The sequence below is a fragment of the Trichosurus vulpecula genome, chromosome 9 (assembly GCF_011100635.1).
Source record: "Trichosurus vulpecula isolate mTriVul1 chromosome 9, mTriVul1.pri, whole genome shotgun sequence".
In the NCBI taxonomy this organism is placed as follows: domain Eukaryota; kingdom Metazoa; phylum Chordata; class Mammalia; order Diprotodontia; family Phalangeridae; genus Trichosurus; species Trichosurus vulpecula.
Genome location: NC_050581.1, coordinates 20,725,388 through 20,743,246, shown reverse-complemented (window position 1 = coordinate 20,743,246; position 17,859 = coordinate 20,725,388). Strand labels below are relative to the sequence as shown.

The 17,859-nt window shown below is 33.6% G+C and overlaps 2 protein-coding genes across 2 annotated transcripts in view; one reads left to right on the top strand and one right to left on the bottom strand.

Annotated features, from left to right (window-relative positions):
• IFT74 (intraflagellar transport 74) overlaps nucleotides 1-17,859 on the top strand; it is a 171,317-nt gene that overhangs the window by 44,017 nt on the left and 109,441 nt on the right. The window contains exons 7-8 of the mRNA XM_036739092.1: nucleotides 1,387-1,446; nucleotides 3,149-3,210. Coding sequence (XP_036594987.1) covers nucleotides 1,387-1,446; nucleotides 3,149-3,210 — 122 coding nt within the window. The remainder of the gene's footprint in view (nucleotides 1-1,386; nucleotides 1,447-3,148; nucleotides 3,211-17,859) is intronic.
• Nucleotides 7,151-13,910, bottom strand: LRRC19 (leucine rich repeat containing 19). The gene is made up of 4 exons (XM_036739093.1): nucleotides 13,833-13,910; nucleotides 11,544-12,057; nucleotides 8,665-8,865; nucleotides 7,151-7,479 (listed from the first exon to the last, which is right to left on the bottom strand). The coding sequence occupies exons 1-4, from the start codon at nucleotides 13,908-13,910 to the stop codon at nucleotides 7,151-7,153; spliced, it is 1,122 nt and encodes a 373-aa protein (XP_036594988.1).

The following is a 17,859-nucleotide window of genomic DNA, read 5'->3' as shown; positions in this document are numbered from 1 at the left end:
TTCTTGTACAAGAATACTCACGAATTCTAACTGTCTGTGCTCAGCACTCTCTCCTGCAGCTCTGCTGACTCCGAGTTCCTTGATCTCCACAATTCTCTCTTGTTTAGCACTCGCCACTCTGCACTGTCTTGATGCTGGCTCTCTGCTTCTGAATCTTGCCCACTCTCTGCTCTGCTGCTCCCATTTCTGGGCTTTCTTTTTATACAGTCCTAGCCATCATCTGATTCATTAGAACTCAGCTCTGGTCATCTAGTTAGTGAAATGGTGTGGACCTGTGTCAGGCCTCCCTTTGTTGGCCCCACCTGAAGTCTATTCAGTGAGTGAGAAAGATCTTTCACTTACTGATTGGCTTTACAATACTGTGTAATTCTCATCCGTGTTTTCCTATGAGTAGAGAGGAAACAATTTTTGCCAAATGGTATCTTGATTTTGAAGAAGAAAACTTTTTTATTGTTAGGCATCTAAGTGATTACAGTATGCAGTAGGTACATTATCTATTAAAGTGGCAGTTACCATATTGATCTGAAGATAGGCCACATAAATCTAGTCATGTTAAGTCAAATAGTACTTGATTTTTATAAAATCTGAGAGCAAATTTTGATTGGTGGTATTTCTAAATGTGGACTACATGTATTTTCTTTTTACTGAGATCAGCTTTTTGGGTAAGGTCTTACTTTTGGAGGTGACTTATATTTAGACCAGTACAATAATTTTACAAATCTGCCAGTCACCTCTTAGATATTACTTGTATAATTTTATTTTAAAATCTAATGAACATTAGCTGTTAAATTTTGTGCTTGGTTTATTAAGACCAATTAAGCAGAAATCACAGTGTTTAATGTATTTTCTAGACAGAACATGTTAAAATAAGCTACTCTTCATGTATTTATTTCTTTCACATTACACATTTCACCTTTCTGAAGTAGTCTTCCTAGCCAGTCTTCCTTTTGTCACCTTGCCTATTGGGACTTTTTTTAGTTTTAGACAACTCAGATTCTTTGGACTTTTGTGCAATTACTTGTTAGCACCCCACATTTAACAAACTCCCAAAAGGTTTTCACCATTCTCCTCTCTGCACAAGGATTGAACTCTCTTTACTAAGGAGCAGAAGCTACTGAGCAGAGCGTTTCGGAGGGACTGGATTCTGTTGCTTACTTCTTCACCCTAAATAATATAGCCAGTTATTGCATTAGCCAAATATCCACTTGCTCTCTAAGATAGTCTAATGCTATCTCTTTTTCAGAAGATACTTAAAATGCTTTAATACTCATCTTTCATAAAATAAGCCTCCAAGCAAATGACTATTTGTAAGACTGCTTAATTGTAATATTGGTTAATTACAGAGATGACCCTTAATAACTAATGGTATCATGATGTCTTTTTTAGTTAGTAGATAAACTCAACACCAATACAGAAATGGAAGAAGTAATGAATGATTACAACATGGTAAGATTTATATAATTTTTTGCTAAAAGCTCTATGAACTTTATGAAATAATTCAGTTGACCCCTGTTTTATAGATTCAGATATGCTGCAAGTCAAATAATTTCCCACAAAATATGTCTGTACAATGAAAGTCTGATATAATTCATCTTCTAAGTTGAATGTTAATCATGTTTCCTAATAACATTTCAAAAGATTTCCACTGTCTTTAAGTTGTGTACTCTCTATTATCTGAACCTCTTAAAAGTGGAGGAACCTTGATATTTCATCCTATAAAGCCATGTCTGAATCCACCCCACATCCTATTACATTATTTGGGAAAAGAATTCTATACTTTATCATGCCTTCATTTTCTTATTTCTGGTATTATTTTAACACAAATTGAACTAAAAGGTTAATGGAAATATTTATCCTTATGTGAGGACAGAGGTTGGGGCTAGATCTGTGATTTCATTGGTATAAGGAACTTATGAATAAGGAACTTGCTGCTACCATTTCAGGGGAGTACTTGTTCTGTAACTTATAGTCTTAGAAAATTGACTAGAGCACTAAACATTAAGAGACTTGTCTAGAGTCACACAGCCATTATGTGTCAGAAGTACATTACTAGAACTCAGATCTTTTTGGCTCCAAGGTCAGCTCTCTATCAGTTATACTATGTTGCCTCTCTTCTTTATATAGCATTTACAAAACAGAGAAAATTGACAAATATAGAATGGGATATCCAGAAACAAATAAGTCAGACTGTTTTATATATGAAATAGAAGTAAAATTAAAGTTCTGTTTTGATGCCTCATTATGGTACAGCGGTGGGATCTTGGGAACGTTAAGCCATACCAGTGGAGCATCAGCTCTGGCAGGTCCAACCAAGCCAGAAAATCTTTGAGAAGGGGCTAGTTATTGATTGTTTATGTGTTGTCCAAACTCAGGTCTAAGAGATGCTCATCACCAGGCAGTAAATTTTTCAGCCACAGTTTTGCTTCAGTATCTTTTGTTATGTTATATTGTAGGGATTATGCTCTCTGCGTTGATGTAGGGATAACCTGTATCTCCCAAATCACAGGTCTTTGAAATTTTGAAATAGTTATTAGAGTTTGGGTTCTTCTTAGATTTTGGTTCACTTAATTCATTTTGGGTTCTTTTAAAAACACTAATTATTCAACTAGAGTATTTTTGAAGTTATAATAAAGAGAACACAATTCATTTATTAAAGTCTACAGCTTTAATAGTAAATCAAAAAAATAACATTGCAAAATTGTTTGTGGCAAACTTGAACTTTTGGTTGTATCTGTAGGAGCAAAGTAAAGTGAGTATATAGATCACTATCTTGAGGGAAATTTTGAGATTTTTTTAAACTTGAATTTAAAAAATCTGTCAATGACTCATTGGGCCCCAATATACATATTATTTGTTTACTTAATGAAGAATACTATGTTTTTCATTAGGAAAACATTACATCTATGAAAAAAATTCTTCATCTCCAGAAAGTTATTGCCAATAATGTGCTTAATCTGGCAAGGATAGTAGTTTACTTTTAAATGAAACCTTATTTTCAACTTTGTTAAGCTTTATGCATCAAGCAGATGTCTATGTTTAACAATTTATCATTTAGTTCATTACTAACAAGCCTCATATTTAAAGAAAAATAGTATGCCTTCAATGTTATTTTTCTATCACTAACATTTCTGGTTAATTATCTACACAGCTAAAAGCTCAAAATGATCGAGAAACCCAAAGTATGGATATAATATTTACAGAAAGACAAGCGTAAGTACATGGCTACTTGAGAAAACTAAACTGCTTTAAAAGAGAGTTTTATGGGGTGACCAAAGGTCACATTTTGGGGTGATAGGCAGAATGATGTTCCATATCATGGAAAGAACAGGGAATAGGAATAAGAATACCTGGGTTCTAGTCTCAGCTCTGTCACCTGTTAGCTACTTGACTTCAGGTTAGTCATTTATCCTTCATGGTCCTCATTTTCCTCATCTGTCAAATGAGGGTGTTGGACTAGAACACAAATCTTAGAGTTGGAAGTGACCACAAAGGTTGTAACATCCCAAGCCAATGATTATCCAGTATCCATTTGAAGACTTCTGGTGATGTGCTATCCCACTGCCTGCCTACCCAATCCCTTCCACTTTTGGACTTTCTTAATTGTTAGAAGTTTTTCCTCAATCAGCCTTTCTGTAATTCCTTCCTTTTGCTCATAGGTCTGTCCTCTGAGGCTAAGCAAAAGAAGTCTAAACCCTCTTACATATGACAACCCTTCAAATATTTGAAAAAGACTGTCACATTTCTCTGCAAGACTTCTTTTCTCTGTGCTAAACATTCCCAGTTCATTCATATGGCATGGTCTTCAGTCTCATCACCATCATCACCATTCTTGTCCCCTTTCTCAGTATATACTACAGGTTGTCAATGCCCTTTCTAGCATCCTATATTGTACATAGTAGATGCATTTTTTGTACCAGACCTATGTTTTCTTTGATTTAGGGAGTTGCTACTGAAATTGGCATCTGCTGTGAAATTTGTAGCCTTAGAGGGTTGCCTGGTTGCCAGGGTTCACTGATGTACCCAAAGCCACACAGATAGTATTTGTTGGGGGAAAGATTTTAACCCATGTCATCCTGAGTTTAAGGACATTCTGTTATCCCCTCTGTTATGCTGCCTTTCTAGGTGGTTAATATAAATGAATAAAAGATGTTGACATTAATGTGACCCCTATTAACTAGAACTTGTAGAAAACTTAGAGATGAACATACTATTTGTGTTTATGTATTATCCTAAAATAACAAATATGTCCTTATCTCATAACAGCATCTGTAATACTTCTGAAGGCAAGAAATATAATTCATCAAAATTGTCCAACCTTCGAAAACACTTAGTCCAGTACCCTTTACCTTCTGTGCACTAAATACATACTTGATAATTACGATCATGATGATGAATAGTAATACTGATAAACTAAGAGTAAATATTACAAAATATATTTTTGACATTAAAATATGGAATTCCAGTAATATCAGATAAGTACTTGCAGAAATATTTTATTATACAAAATTCTATTTTAAATGAATAGTTTCTTATCTCATGTAAACATATGCCAATTCCTACTATTCCACTTCTAATTTTTTCATTTGTTCGGCAAATTTTTATTGACTATGAAAGATGCAAAGTTACATAAGACACAGTCCTAGCCCTTTTAAAGACTTGCAGAGTTTAGGAAATGACGGGAACGATTCAGCCTCATTTACATAACCTTTTAATCCATAGTTATTTTATTCTTGGACATTATTTATAATTACCATATTTATATAATCTATAAATTGTAACTGTAATTACCAGCGAATTACCTTCAGAATGTGATATATTTCAAGTCTAGTTAACATTTGATTAAGAAAAAAATGCTTACAATCTTAGTAGTACGTTCTGAAATGCTACTATAAGAGTTTTAAAGTATAAAATATGTTTTTAAAAAGAAATTCTGGCTGAAAGTCTCTCCGATGATTTTTTTTTAAAAAAACATAAACATCAAACTAAAAACAAGTAATTTTGTGAGGTTGATTTGAAGAATTAGAAAAACTTCTAAATCAATTGTTACCTGAGCAAATGTGCAGGCCACATTTTTATCTTTAAATGTTCGCATATAGAAGGAACAGGACATGCTATACTAATCTAAGGAGCAAAGAGAAATATGAAAGTTTTAACATTGACTTTTTGCCTTTCCAATCACTACTGTGTTAAAATCATTGTATATTCTGGTTAGCTTGACCTTGACCATTGTCGTTACCGTACCAGACCATGTAAGGGAATGACAGCATATAGGCTTCAGTCTACCTTTATGGCAGGACCAACAACTTTTCCTCTGTACTAACCAATCAGCAACCATGCACTAAGCCCTTACTTTGTGCTAGTCATCATGCTAAGCAGTGGTATTACAGAGGAAGGTAAAATCACATCCTTCCTTCAAATAGTTTATGTTCTAAAGGAGGGATAAATAGATAATAGATAGATAGATACGTACAAAATACATATATTGTAGATGGGCAGTAACTTTAAAGAGGAAGGTTCTAATTGTTGGTGGAGTAGGAAAGGCTGAGTCCTTAAGGAAGCCAGCTTTGAGGGGCTTTTTGTTCTCCCTAATAGCTCAGTGTGGCTACATAGCTATGCTTTTGATTTAGCATTGGCAAAAAATAATCCATTTTTAAAAAACATTTTGGAATTGATGACTTTTAGAGCTTTAAAGATGTTTTTTGGCTAGTCAAATAATATTTATTTTATAGCCACAAGGTATAGTTAGTACCATTAGCATATTGGAGAACTTGATCCCCTGTCCTTTAGTAATTATGTTTTATTTCATTAACATTTCTGAGTGATAGATAAAATATGAAATTAGGTAATTATGTTGCATAGCTGGTTGTTTAATAGTTGAAAAAATGTTCTTCTGAATGTTAATTATTTTTAGCAATAGAGCATAAGCAATAAAAGCAATTCGAACTTAAAAAAGGTATCATCGTTGACTGTTATCAGTATACATTCATCTTTTATTATAAACATTCTTAAAATTAGACAAATATATGTCATCGTAAATGACAAATGTCTCATCTTATTATCACTGAGTATGTGCACCTGATAACATTTTTTTTTTCTTGGTGAAGATTTGGGTTGCATTTAAATTTTGAAATTACTTTTCTGCAGATTACTATGTGAAATTAAATAATTCTTACTGGCACAATGAAGTCTATACTTCATAGTATTGTTTTTCATTTCTTCATAGGTAAAAGGTAAAGAGTTATAGTATATTTTGCTATATGTCTCTATTGTAGCTGTCTACAACAATGAATTGTATTTTATGATTGAAAGTAGTTGAATAGTAGTTTGTGAATAATATAAATTTGTATATGTATTTTTGTGTATGTATGTGTGCATATATATTTCACTTCAGTCCGTAGATAGCGTGTCAGTGTGGTTATGACTATTCCACATTACTAAAATTGGTGACCATTTATTTTGTGATTGTACCAGTAGAAGGTGCAGTTAAAGCACTGATTTAAATTCCACTGATTAAAATCCACAGAACCAGTGGAAAGCAATCAGTTGTACCTTCTAAGTGATAAGTTAATCTTATGAACATAATTATAATTAATTTCAGTTACTGTCATTTTCAAGGTCAGCTCTTTTGTTCATGGTATAGTGGAAACAGTGATGAACTTGAATGAAAGGTCCTATTTTCAAACCTCAGCTCTGCAATCTGTGTGATATTAGGCAAGTCACTTAAGTTCTCTGGGCCCCATTTTCCTCATTAGTAAAATGAAATGGTTATATAGATGACCTCTAAAATTTCATCCAGCTCCAAACCTAGGATCTGATGTAAATGTTAGAGAATGCTGGGGTATTAGCTAGTACATATTAAACAGGATCCAATGTTTGAATAATTGACAAGTTATTAGTTTCAGATCCTCATATTACTAGTACTGTGCTTTACCAGTTATCTGTTACTGGGTTTGTCTACTTAAAATTTTTCTTTTAACCATTTTATAATGGTCATTAAGTATATGTGGGAGTGTTTGAGAGAGAGTGTGTGTGTGTGTAGTAACAAATATAGGAAATTTAGTTGTGGTTTGATATTTGATGGACCGCAAAATCTATGCCTTACTAAATTAAAAAATATGTCAGTTCACAAAGAATCAAATTTTGAACAAAATTAATTTTCTTCACACATTTCTTGAGTATCTATATATTTGTCTTCAATAAATCCATCTTCATCTACCACAAATGCACTTAATTGATCAAATATCACTATACTTTCTTCTGGGTTTGTATCTGGTGTTTGTGGAAGAGAATTAGAATAAACAGTAAAATCTTCTTCATATGTATCAACTTCTTGCTCATTCAAGCGACGATGATTGAAGCTAAACAAAAAGTTACACCATGTTGGGCATCTGATAGCAATAAAAATCAGCAGCGAGGTTACCAGAACCAGAACTACCACACCAACGAGAAGGGCCCAGCTTTTACCAAGAGGCTTAAATTCTTAAAGAGAAAGAGAAAAAGATTCTTGTCAAATTGAGAAAAATGAGGTAAAGGAATTCATTAAATCCCAAATTATTTATTGATTTATTAGCGTTAAAGATTAATATGCCACCCACCCTTCATTAGACACAAATTACTGAATCCATTATAAGAAACTTTTTGAAAACATGGCACTTGATAGATAACATGTACTAATAGCTTTTTCAAAATAATGAAGATTACCATACTTTAACTATCCTTGCCACTTTTTTTCCTGTTGACCATACCATTCTTATTCACTTTAGGAGTCAAAATGGTGAAAATTGATGGGTCTTTTATATTTGCATATTTATTAGCCTGAACTTTTGGGTAAATAATAATAGTGTTAATAAAAATTTAAATAGATTTTTTTCCATATAATGCAAAAATTACAACTTTATGGGATGTATTAATTTTTCAGAATTTGATTTTTCATAGATTAATATCTCCTACAAAAAAAACCCACAGCACAGAAATAATAAAGATGGATTGAAAATCAAATGACAAATGTTATTGGATAGAAAATCAAGTCATGAGTGGGTCAGAAAAAGTGTCATGGAAAAGAAGACTGCAGGAGTACATAAAGACCATATCTTATTCATATCTGTATCTCCTAGGATCTGTCATCATGTCCTGCATATAATCAGTGTTTACTCAGTATTTGCTGAATTGAATTGACAGTGGAACTAGAGAACTAAAGAGTCAGGGATACGAGGGTGTTGATAAGTTGTGGGTTGAACACCAGGGTAGCATAGGAGCATCCTCTTACTTTGAATATTTATTAAAAAAAATGTAAACTTATCTGAGAAGAAGACTCTTATCAAATTGCCTTTCTATTAAAAACTTGAATAATGCATTATTTTATAATCCAATTCCATCAGTAAACATTTGGTAATCAGTAAGCAAATGGCAGTACCATATGCTGCATTATGCAGGAAACACACATACAAAAAGATCCGTATTTTCAAGGAGTTTACAGTCTACCAAGAGGTAACAACATACATATTATTTATTTGGACTTAGAATTTCTTTTTTACATTTTTTCATACAAAAACATTTAAAGAGTAATGGTGAAATCTTTTTTATAGATGGTGTAGCTGGATATAAGTGATCTGACATTTTGAATTTCTGTATAAAATTTTAAATTTAAAAAATCTAGTACATTACCTGCATTTTTTGTTATGTTGTTCGCAGTGTCATTTAAATTTTGAAAAAGTGTCGTGTTGCCGGAGGACTTAAAATGAACATTAGCAAGCTGAGTTATAAGTATGGGTGATTTTGAATGACATTCATTCTTGTATGGTGCTGCTTTGATGCTGTAGTTCTTCAGGGCATCTGGAGAGCTACACATTGTGATATTCTCACATTCTATGAACAGAGAGAATAAGTTACGAGATGTTGATAGGGTTTATTAATAGCAATTTATAGCAACATGTAGCTTCTTTCATCTTAACTTATATTTTTGTCATTTCTAATGTTCATTCCTTGCCTAGAGATAATATCAAGATAGTGCTTTTTTATAGGGAGTTTAATATTTACTTGTCTTCAATTTCTTTAAAATAAAGGGGAAGCAATTTATTATAATTTATATTAAAGTCATATGGTGATAAAAACTTAGAACTGGAAGGAATCTGGTACATCTTCTCAATGTTTTCATTTTATTAATGAAGATACAACTTATTTTAGTTAAGTATTTTTTCTAAATTCACATAGCTGGTTGGTGGCAGACCTGAGGTTAGAGTCTAAGTCTCTGCCTTCTATTATAGTGTTCCTTCTACCATACTATACTGGGTTTTGTTTTGTTTTGAGGGGGGATGGGGATGGGACCTGTAATAAAACTTAAAGGCTTAAAGAATTATTACCTGGGGCATTGAGAAGTTAAATTGACTTCCCCAGGGTCAAACAACCATTGTACATCAGATGCAGCACTTGACCCTAGGTTTTTCTGATTCTAAATCAGTCCTCTATCGAGTGTCAAGCTGCTTCCCTTTATTACTTTCATTCATAATAATTTTCATTAAAATAAATAATTTATATAAGCCTATAAAAAAGCCTGTTGTATAGGTAGAATTGCTACAGAAACTTAAATGAGTAGGTAATGGTTAATATTATGCATTACTTTGCAAGTGTAAAGTTAGCCATAACATGTTTCTATACAGATTGGGTGACATAAGTAATTTTTGACCACGTGAATAAGTAGAGGACTATCTGTTCTACACTTTGAGCCAGTTCAGGTTCACTCAGACTACTGATGTTGTCATAGCAATTAAAATTGTCACCACAAAATGTACTCATATAGGAAGACTTTGGTTATATTTTCTTTTGCTGATTTTGAAAATTTCCCTATATGGGAAATACCCTTAAAAGTTTCTGTTTTGTCAGAATAAAATATTTAATTTATTTTTTAAAAAATGATCTTAGCATAATGCAGATCTTTAAATTACTGTTCATTCTGTGAAATACATACATGTGTAATGGTAATCAGGGCAGGGCTTTTTTACTGTTTTCTCTTTTGGAGTACTCAGGTAATTAAATGGCTTTGATGAGCCTGGTCCTTGTTTCTTTGATTAAATTGGGAGTCTTTGATGACTTGCTCAAGGGAAAGCCTAGTTCACATTTTTTTAAGTTGCGTCATTGTGACACTTTTTGACCCTAAACAGGGTATGTACACTCAGAGGTTAGCATTTTGTTTTGGGGCTCTCACTCACTAGAAGAGTGTTGTGTTATTTAACCAGATGAGACTCTGGGTAGCCATTGTTAAGAGCCCCCAGCTTTGAAAAAAACATTACGTTGTTGCTTCTCTGGTAACTGCGTATTGTGGTTTGGTCCATTTATATTGTCTCTGTTTGCAATTTCTGTCTGTATTTGCTCTGAAGTTTAGGGTGCTGGCTTTTCTCCCTGGACTAAGTGAATGAAAAGTGAGATTGTTAACCCCCTAAAGTTGCTTTTCTTAGAAAAGCAGATCAAAGAACCTGTGCTAGTAGCCCTTCTGTGTGCTGGTGTTATTGGCCTTACACAGCCACAGTGTTCCTACAACATGCTCTTTCAAAAACATTTTCCTCTAAAAGTCCTATTGAAGCAGTTTGTAAAAGTTGCATGTTGCCAAGAAGAAAAATTTCATTCTATGTAAATTTCAAGTTGTACCTAAGTAGAGAGTTATATCAGTAATAACTAGGAGACAGTAATATATCTGTAATTATAAAAAAGAAAAAATAGTAATACGGTACAAAGTTGCCTTTTTCCTGGGGGTGTGGAGGAGATTGAAGGAGGCCTAAGGGCTTGTACCTTTTCTATATGAGGATATTTGGAATAAGCCTCTCTCAGCTTGAAAGGGTGGAAGGGAGGCAAGAGAACAGATGGCTGTAGTTTATTCAGTAATAGTCTCTAGAGTAGACTGGTCCCAGGAATACTGTGATTACCAATACGTGACAATTTAGAGAAACAGAGGGTTTTTGACATCAAGCAACCCAAAAGTCTTTAGCTCACCAGTGTGGATTCAGAGCAGATTTATAGAGGAACAATTAGAGATTTGTGAGAAAGGTACTGAATTACCCATTAAGCTTGTGTTTCATCTCAAGTGACATTCAAATATCATCTTTAAACATAGAATCTAATTCTGAGTATGCCTCTTTTGAAATAAAGTTATATTTTAAATAATGTATCATTAAATCAGGATGTACAAAGTGTCCAGTCTATACATATAGTTCAGTCTATATAATTAAGGTATCTATTGTCACTAACATATCCCACACAGGAAAAGTATCTTAGTAAAAAGCAATCTCAAATGCCAAAGCAAGAAATATTTTATATGACATTCAAACAGCATCACACAAAGTGAATTTTTTGTGGAAAATAGCATCTAATTTTATGCACATATTCATGTTACTTTTGTTATTCACAGATGCTGCTTTTCAAAGTATTTTCTATCCAAATATGAACAAATTCATTGTTTTTACATAATTTAATTTTATATAAGTCTTCTAGGGAATGACAACCTGAAGTGACCCTCCTGTTATTTTTGAAATATCTTAATTTCTATAACTTACCTAGCATTACTTTTGAGGTATTCAACCAATTCTGTAAATTATGTAGACCACAAGAGCAGTTCCACGGATTTCCATGTAAAATTATTTTTTCCAGTTGAAATTGTCTTGGAATATCAAAATAACTTATCATATTGTCTTGTAAATTCAAAGCCATCAGGCTTTTTAGAGGCATCAATGTATAAGGATTCAGTTGAGAGATTTTGTTTTGGCAAAGATACAATTGTTTTAGTTTATCTAATCCTACAAAAGCATTCTGTTCAATTGCATTGATGGAGTTGCTGCTGATACTTAAAATTTCCAGGTTGGAGAGACTACCAAAACTGTTATTATGTAGGAAAATAATTTTGTTGTTGTTCAGATTGAGTTCAGTTAGTAAAACATATGTCTGAAGAATCCTTATATCTGTGCTGTTCAGAGTGATTTGGTTATAACTGAGATCAAGTATAGTAACATTTTTATTTATATTTTGTGGAACTGAAGTATGGTTCTTTGCAGTGAAATTATGACTGCCATCCTAAAAAAAGAACAAAAGCATATTAACCAGAAAAGAATTAACAGACTACCAGAAGATCTCAGATACAAATTGTTCTTGAAAGCTAGGAGAAGGAACTGGTTTTGAAAGGGGAATCCAGTAATCTATTGGGATTATGGACTTAAACATGATAAACCATTTTCCTAGCTAGACTAATTTTCCAAAGGATTTGGAAATCTTGCATACATACAAACCATAAAAGACAGATTCTGATTTGTTATAGTAATATAACAGAGGTGATAAGGTAAAACCTTTGATTTACTGGACTGGCTTACCATCCACGAAACTGCATGTGTCCTCTGGTCCCTTGGGACATGCGCTGTGGATTCTTGTTGAAATGATACGGCAAGAAAGCAGAGCACAATAACTCCACCCCCTTACCTTCCTTAGCCCCTTGGATATTCCTGAAAGTGCAAGGGAGAGAAAGCCCTGAATGTAACAAAAAAGATAGTTATTTTTATTCAGTTTCTCTTATATTCCACAGGGATGGAATCTTTCTTTCATCTCTTTCTGAATCAATCATCTCTGACTTAACCCTTAACACATACCTTATCACCTCTTTTATATCAGTTTAACCAGAATCAGCCTTGTATGATTTGTATGTATGCAGAATTACCAAATCATAGGGAACACCAATCAAGAGTTTCTATGTCATCTCAGCAAGGGACCAGAACTAATGACAAGCCCCACAGGAGGTAACACAATTCAAATCCAGTTCATTAATTAAGGGATTTTTCTGATCACCCTCACTATAATCATATATTATAATAATACTATTATTGACTAATGATTTTCCAGGGGAAAGGCTGTGTAATACGTGGGTGTGTTCCACTTAAAGGAAACCCTCTGTGTGGAAATTCATACTTAATGAACACATAATGAAAAATAAAACATAATAGAAAAATCCTTTTCACTATACCCAATAGCAAAATGTTCAAAAAGGGACCTTACCATATATAATAATATTCTAAGAAAACATAAACATCAGATTTTGTTTCAGAATATTTTTTTTACCATAAGTAGGTGATTTTAAAAGGCTTCTTGTATTCATGAGTAAGATGTATGTTTATATCTTGGAATCCATTCCAAAGCTCTATTTTCTTCTTCCCTTCTAAAAGAATTTCATTTCTAGTTTTAGAATGACAGTCCATAGAGAAGTGCAGAATTATTTTTATATCCACATTTTTAGGAACCATAGCTATTGTAAAGCAAGTCTTTCAAATCAGATCACCATTTATAAATGTGATTTTGAAAAAAATATCTTTTTTTAAAGACCAATTAGTTGATTAGATAGGTCAATCATAACTTTCAGAACCACTGTTTTTATAGGTCATGGTTTTACTATTTCTATTCCTATATACAGCCAATTTGACTCCTTTTTAATGGTTTACTGATGCTTTCAAAAATATATGGCTGTCATTTCACAGTGGCCACCTACTCAGAAGAACCCTGTCACATGACAAAAATACAGTTGAGCAATTCAGACTAGCACATTGATCATGTCTGATAGCATATACACACACCATATATATATATATATACATATATGTATGTATGTGTACCTATATACATATATATATGTGTGTGTGTGTGTGTGTGTGTGTGTATAGCCCACCACATTTCCACCAAGAGGAGGAAGGTGCTTCATAAATCTTTGGGAATCAAGATTTGTTAATACATTGATCACAGTTCTTATGAATGGACTTGATCTTTTAAAAACTCCATTGAAAATTCGTACTTCTCATTTCAAAACTTACTATTTTAAAAGTACAGCTTAGGCCTGCTGCTAATAGCGAGAGTCCCCAAAGCAACATTAAGATGCCCGTGATTTTCATCTTTAGAGCCTAAAAAAAAGAAATTTTTTACATAAAGCTAAGATTTTAGTAATTGTTACAATAATGTTTCAACTTTGTTTTCTTAGATTTTGTTTTAATTTTTTTCTTAAAATGTACATAGCATTGATACAACAAAAGAAACAGGAGTGACCCAGTACTTCACCAGCCTAGTTATAATAAAATGGTAATAAGTCCAATATCATAGCAAATAACAGACTATAAGTTTCTTATTAATGTAGTTCTAGTTAAATATGTTTGATTAAAGTAATGACAGGAGCTCTTAAATAGTTGACACATTTTTACACAGATGTATACATTTTTAGTTATTTAGGAAATACATTTTGTTTATGTGAAAATATACTTTTTCACATTGGGAAAATAGTCTCATGATTTCATTGATAATTGAACATGTGCTATAATGGGGGAAAGTGTTCAGCTTAGATTCAAGAGAGACCTGTATTCAAATCCCAACTCTTAACATCAGTTTGTGACCTTGGGCAAGTTAGTCTCTGAACCTTAGATCTTTAAAAATGAAGACAATAATTACAAGTTCATCATGAGAATAAAATTAAATAATGTATTTAATGTAGTGTTATAGTGATATAACAATTCACAAACCTTAAAGTACTATATAAATGTCAGCAATCATGACCATAATCTTTATTGTCATTAGTATCTATGCAATGCAAATAGATTAAGTACCTATTTTCATATATGTCATGTGAGTTTACTTCAGTAAACTATAGTAATAGATGTTTCAGTGGATTCATCCTTTGGATATTCTCTATGTTGGTGCAGATCACTATGCATACGTCCTTTCTCATTCCGTGAAAATCTTACTAATTTCTTCCCATTCTCTACCCAGGCTCTTCCCAACAGTCTGGTGGCCTTTTTATTAGTTCATGGGGTGAAAGGTACCTTCAGGGCCATTTAATTCCCCAGCCCCTTATTTTATACATAAAGAAAACTGAAACTCAGGGTGGTCAAGTACGTTTCCCAAGGTTACACAGCTAGTGAATTCAGAGGCAGGATTTGAACACATTTTCTTTTGAGTTCAGAAACAGTGAGTGATTTTTGGACTCTGCCACATTTCCTCCATTTCTCTTATCTCTTCACTTTCACTACATGACTAACCTACCTTCTTTTCTTACGTATTTCCTTGATAATGTATTTTACACCACTTGTAGACAAAGTCATTATTAATAATGTCCTTCAACCTACTTACATCCACCAAAGCTTCTATTTTTATCTTTGGATAATCTGGAATTTTTATACTTTGGAGATTGTGGTCTTCCATGATTTATATCCATATAACATTACCAGGAGAGTACTTCAATATTTAATGATGTGATTATTCTCAATATAGATCAGTGTTGTCAAACTCAAATAGAAACAAAGGCCACTAACCATACATAAGGATCCTTATGGGCTACTAACTGACTTAGAAAACCATATGTTAACATAATCAATGTTTTATTGTATATTTGCTTTGCTAAATATTTCCTGATTATATTTTAATCTGGCTCTAGGTTCTGCATGCTTGACATCTCTTGAATAGATTGCAACCCATCCATACTTCCTCTTGTGCAGCGTTGTCCATACCTTCTGATTGTTTCTCCTTAGTGGATCCAATCAGCAAGCTTTTGTCTTCTGAAATATGGTATTCCAAGCACTCTCTGCTCTTTTATAATGAAGGCTTTTAAATTGTGTATGATGCCAGCTGTGGCTCCTTGGTACTTGAATTCTTTCTTTCTGTATGATTGAAGTATTTTTTTTCTTTAATCTGGAAGTTCTGGATTTGGCTGTGATGTTCCTGGGAGAGTTCATTTTGGAGCTTCAATAGGTGACTGCTGGATTCTTTGTTTTGACTTTGCCCTCTAGTTCTAAGAAATGTGAACAGTTTTAAGATTTCTTGAAATACTATGTCTCGGCTCTTCTTTTTTGGTCATGGCATTTAAGTAGCCCAGTGATTCTTAAATTTTTTCTTATTAATCTTTGTTCCAGGTCTATTGTTTCTGTGATGAGAAATCTTAAATTTTCTTCCATTTTTGTTTTTTTCTTTTTTTCTTTATTTAATATTTTTAGTTTTCAGCATTGATTTTCACAAGAGTTTGAATTACAAATTTTCTCCCCATTTCTACCCTCCCCACACTCCAAGATGGCATATATTCTAGTTGCCCCATTCCCCAGTCAGCGCTCTCTTCTGTCACCCCACTCCCCCCATCCCCTTTTCCCTTACTTTCTTGTAGATCAGGATAGATTTCTGTGCCCCGTTGCTTGTATATCTTATTTCCTAGTTGCATGCAAAAACTTTTTTTTTTAAAACATCAGGTTTTAAAACGTTGAGTTCCAAATTCTCTCCCCTCTTCCTTCCCCACCCACCCTCCCTAAGAAGACAAGCAATTCAACATAGGCCACATGTGTATCATTATGCAAAACCCTTCCACAATACTCATGTTGTGAAAGACTAACTATATTTTCCTCCTTCCTATCCTATCCTATCCCCCTTTATTCAATTTTCTCACTTGACCCTGTCCCTTTAAGAAAGCGTTTGCTTTTGATTACCTCCTCCCCCTATATGCCCTCCCTTCTATCATCTCCCCTTTTTTATCTCCCTCCCTCTTTCCTGTGGGGTAAGATACCCAATTGAGTGTGTATGTTATTCCCTGCTCAGGTCAAATCTGATGAGAGCAAGATTCACTCATTCCCCCTCACCTGCCCCCTCTTCCCATCCTACAGAACTGCTTTTTCTTGCCACTTTTATGAGAGATAATTTACCCCATTCTATCTCTCCCTTTCTCCCTCTCTCAATATATCCTTTCTCATACATTAATTTTATTTTAATTTTTTTAGATATCATCCCTTCATATTCAACTCATCCTGTGCCCTCTGTGTGTATGTGTGTGTGTGTATGTATGTATGTATGTATGTATGTATATTCCCTTCAGTTACCTTAATACTGAGGTCTCATGAATTATGCACATCATCTTTCCATGTAGGAATGTAAACAAAACAGTTCAGCTTTAGTAAGGCCCTTATGATTTCTCTTTCCTGATGACCTTTTCATGCTTCTCTTGATTCTTGTGTTTGAAAGTCAAATTTTCTATTCAGCTCTGATCTTTTCACTAAGAAAGCTTGAAAGTCCTCCATTTTATTGAAAGGCTATATTTTGCCTTGGAGCATTATACTCGGTTTTGCTGGGTAGGTGATTCTTGGCTTTAATCCTAGCTCCATTGACCTCTGGAATATCATATTCCAAGCCCTTCAGTCCCTTAATGTAGAAGCTGCTAGATCTTATCTTATCCTGATGGTATTTCCACAATACTCAAATTGTTTCTTTCTGGCTGCTTGCAGTATTTTCTCCTTGATCTGGGAGCTCTGGAATTTGGCAACAACATTCTTAGGAGTCTTCTTTTTGGGATCTTTTTCAGGAGGCAATCTGTGGATTCTTTCAATTTCTATTTTACCCTCTGGCTCTAGAATATCAGGGCAGTTCTCCTTGAAAATTTCTCGAAAGGTGGTATCCAGGCTCTTGTTTTGATCATGGCTTTCAGGTAGTCCAATAATTTTTAAATTATCTCTCCTGGATCTATTTTGCAGGTCAGTGGTTTTTCCAATGAGATATTTCACATTGTCTTCCATTTTTTGCTCCTTTGGTTCAGTTTTATAATGTCTTGATTTCTCATAAAGTCACTAGCTTCTACTTGCTCCAGTCTAATTTTTAAGGGAGTATTTTCTTCAGTGGTCTTTTGGACCTCCTTTTCCATTTGGCTAATTCTGCCTTTCAAGGCTTTCTTCTCCTCATTGGCTTTTTGGAGCTCTTTTGCCATTTGACTTAGTCTATTTTTTAAGGTGTTATTTTCTTCAGTATTTTTTTGAGTGTCCTTTAGCAAGGCATTGACTTGTTTTTCATGGTTTTCTTGCATCCTTCTCATTTCTCTTCCCAATT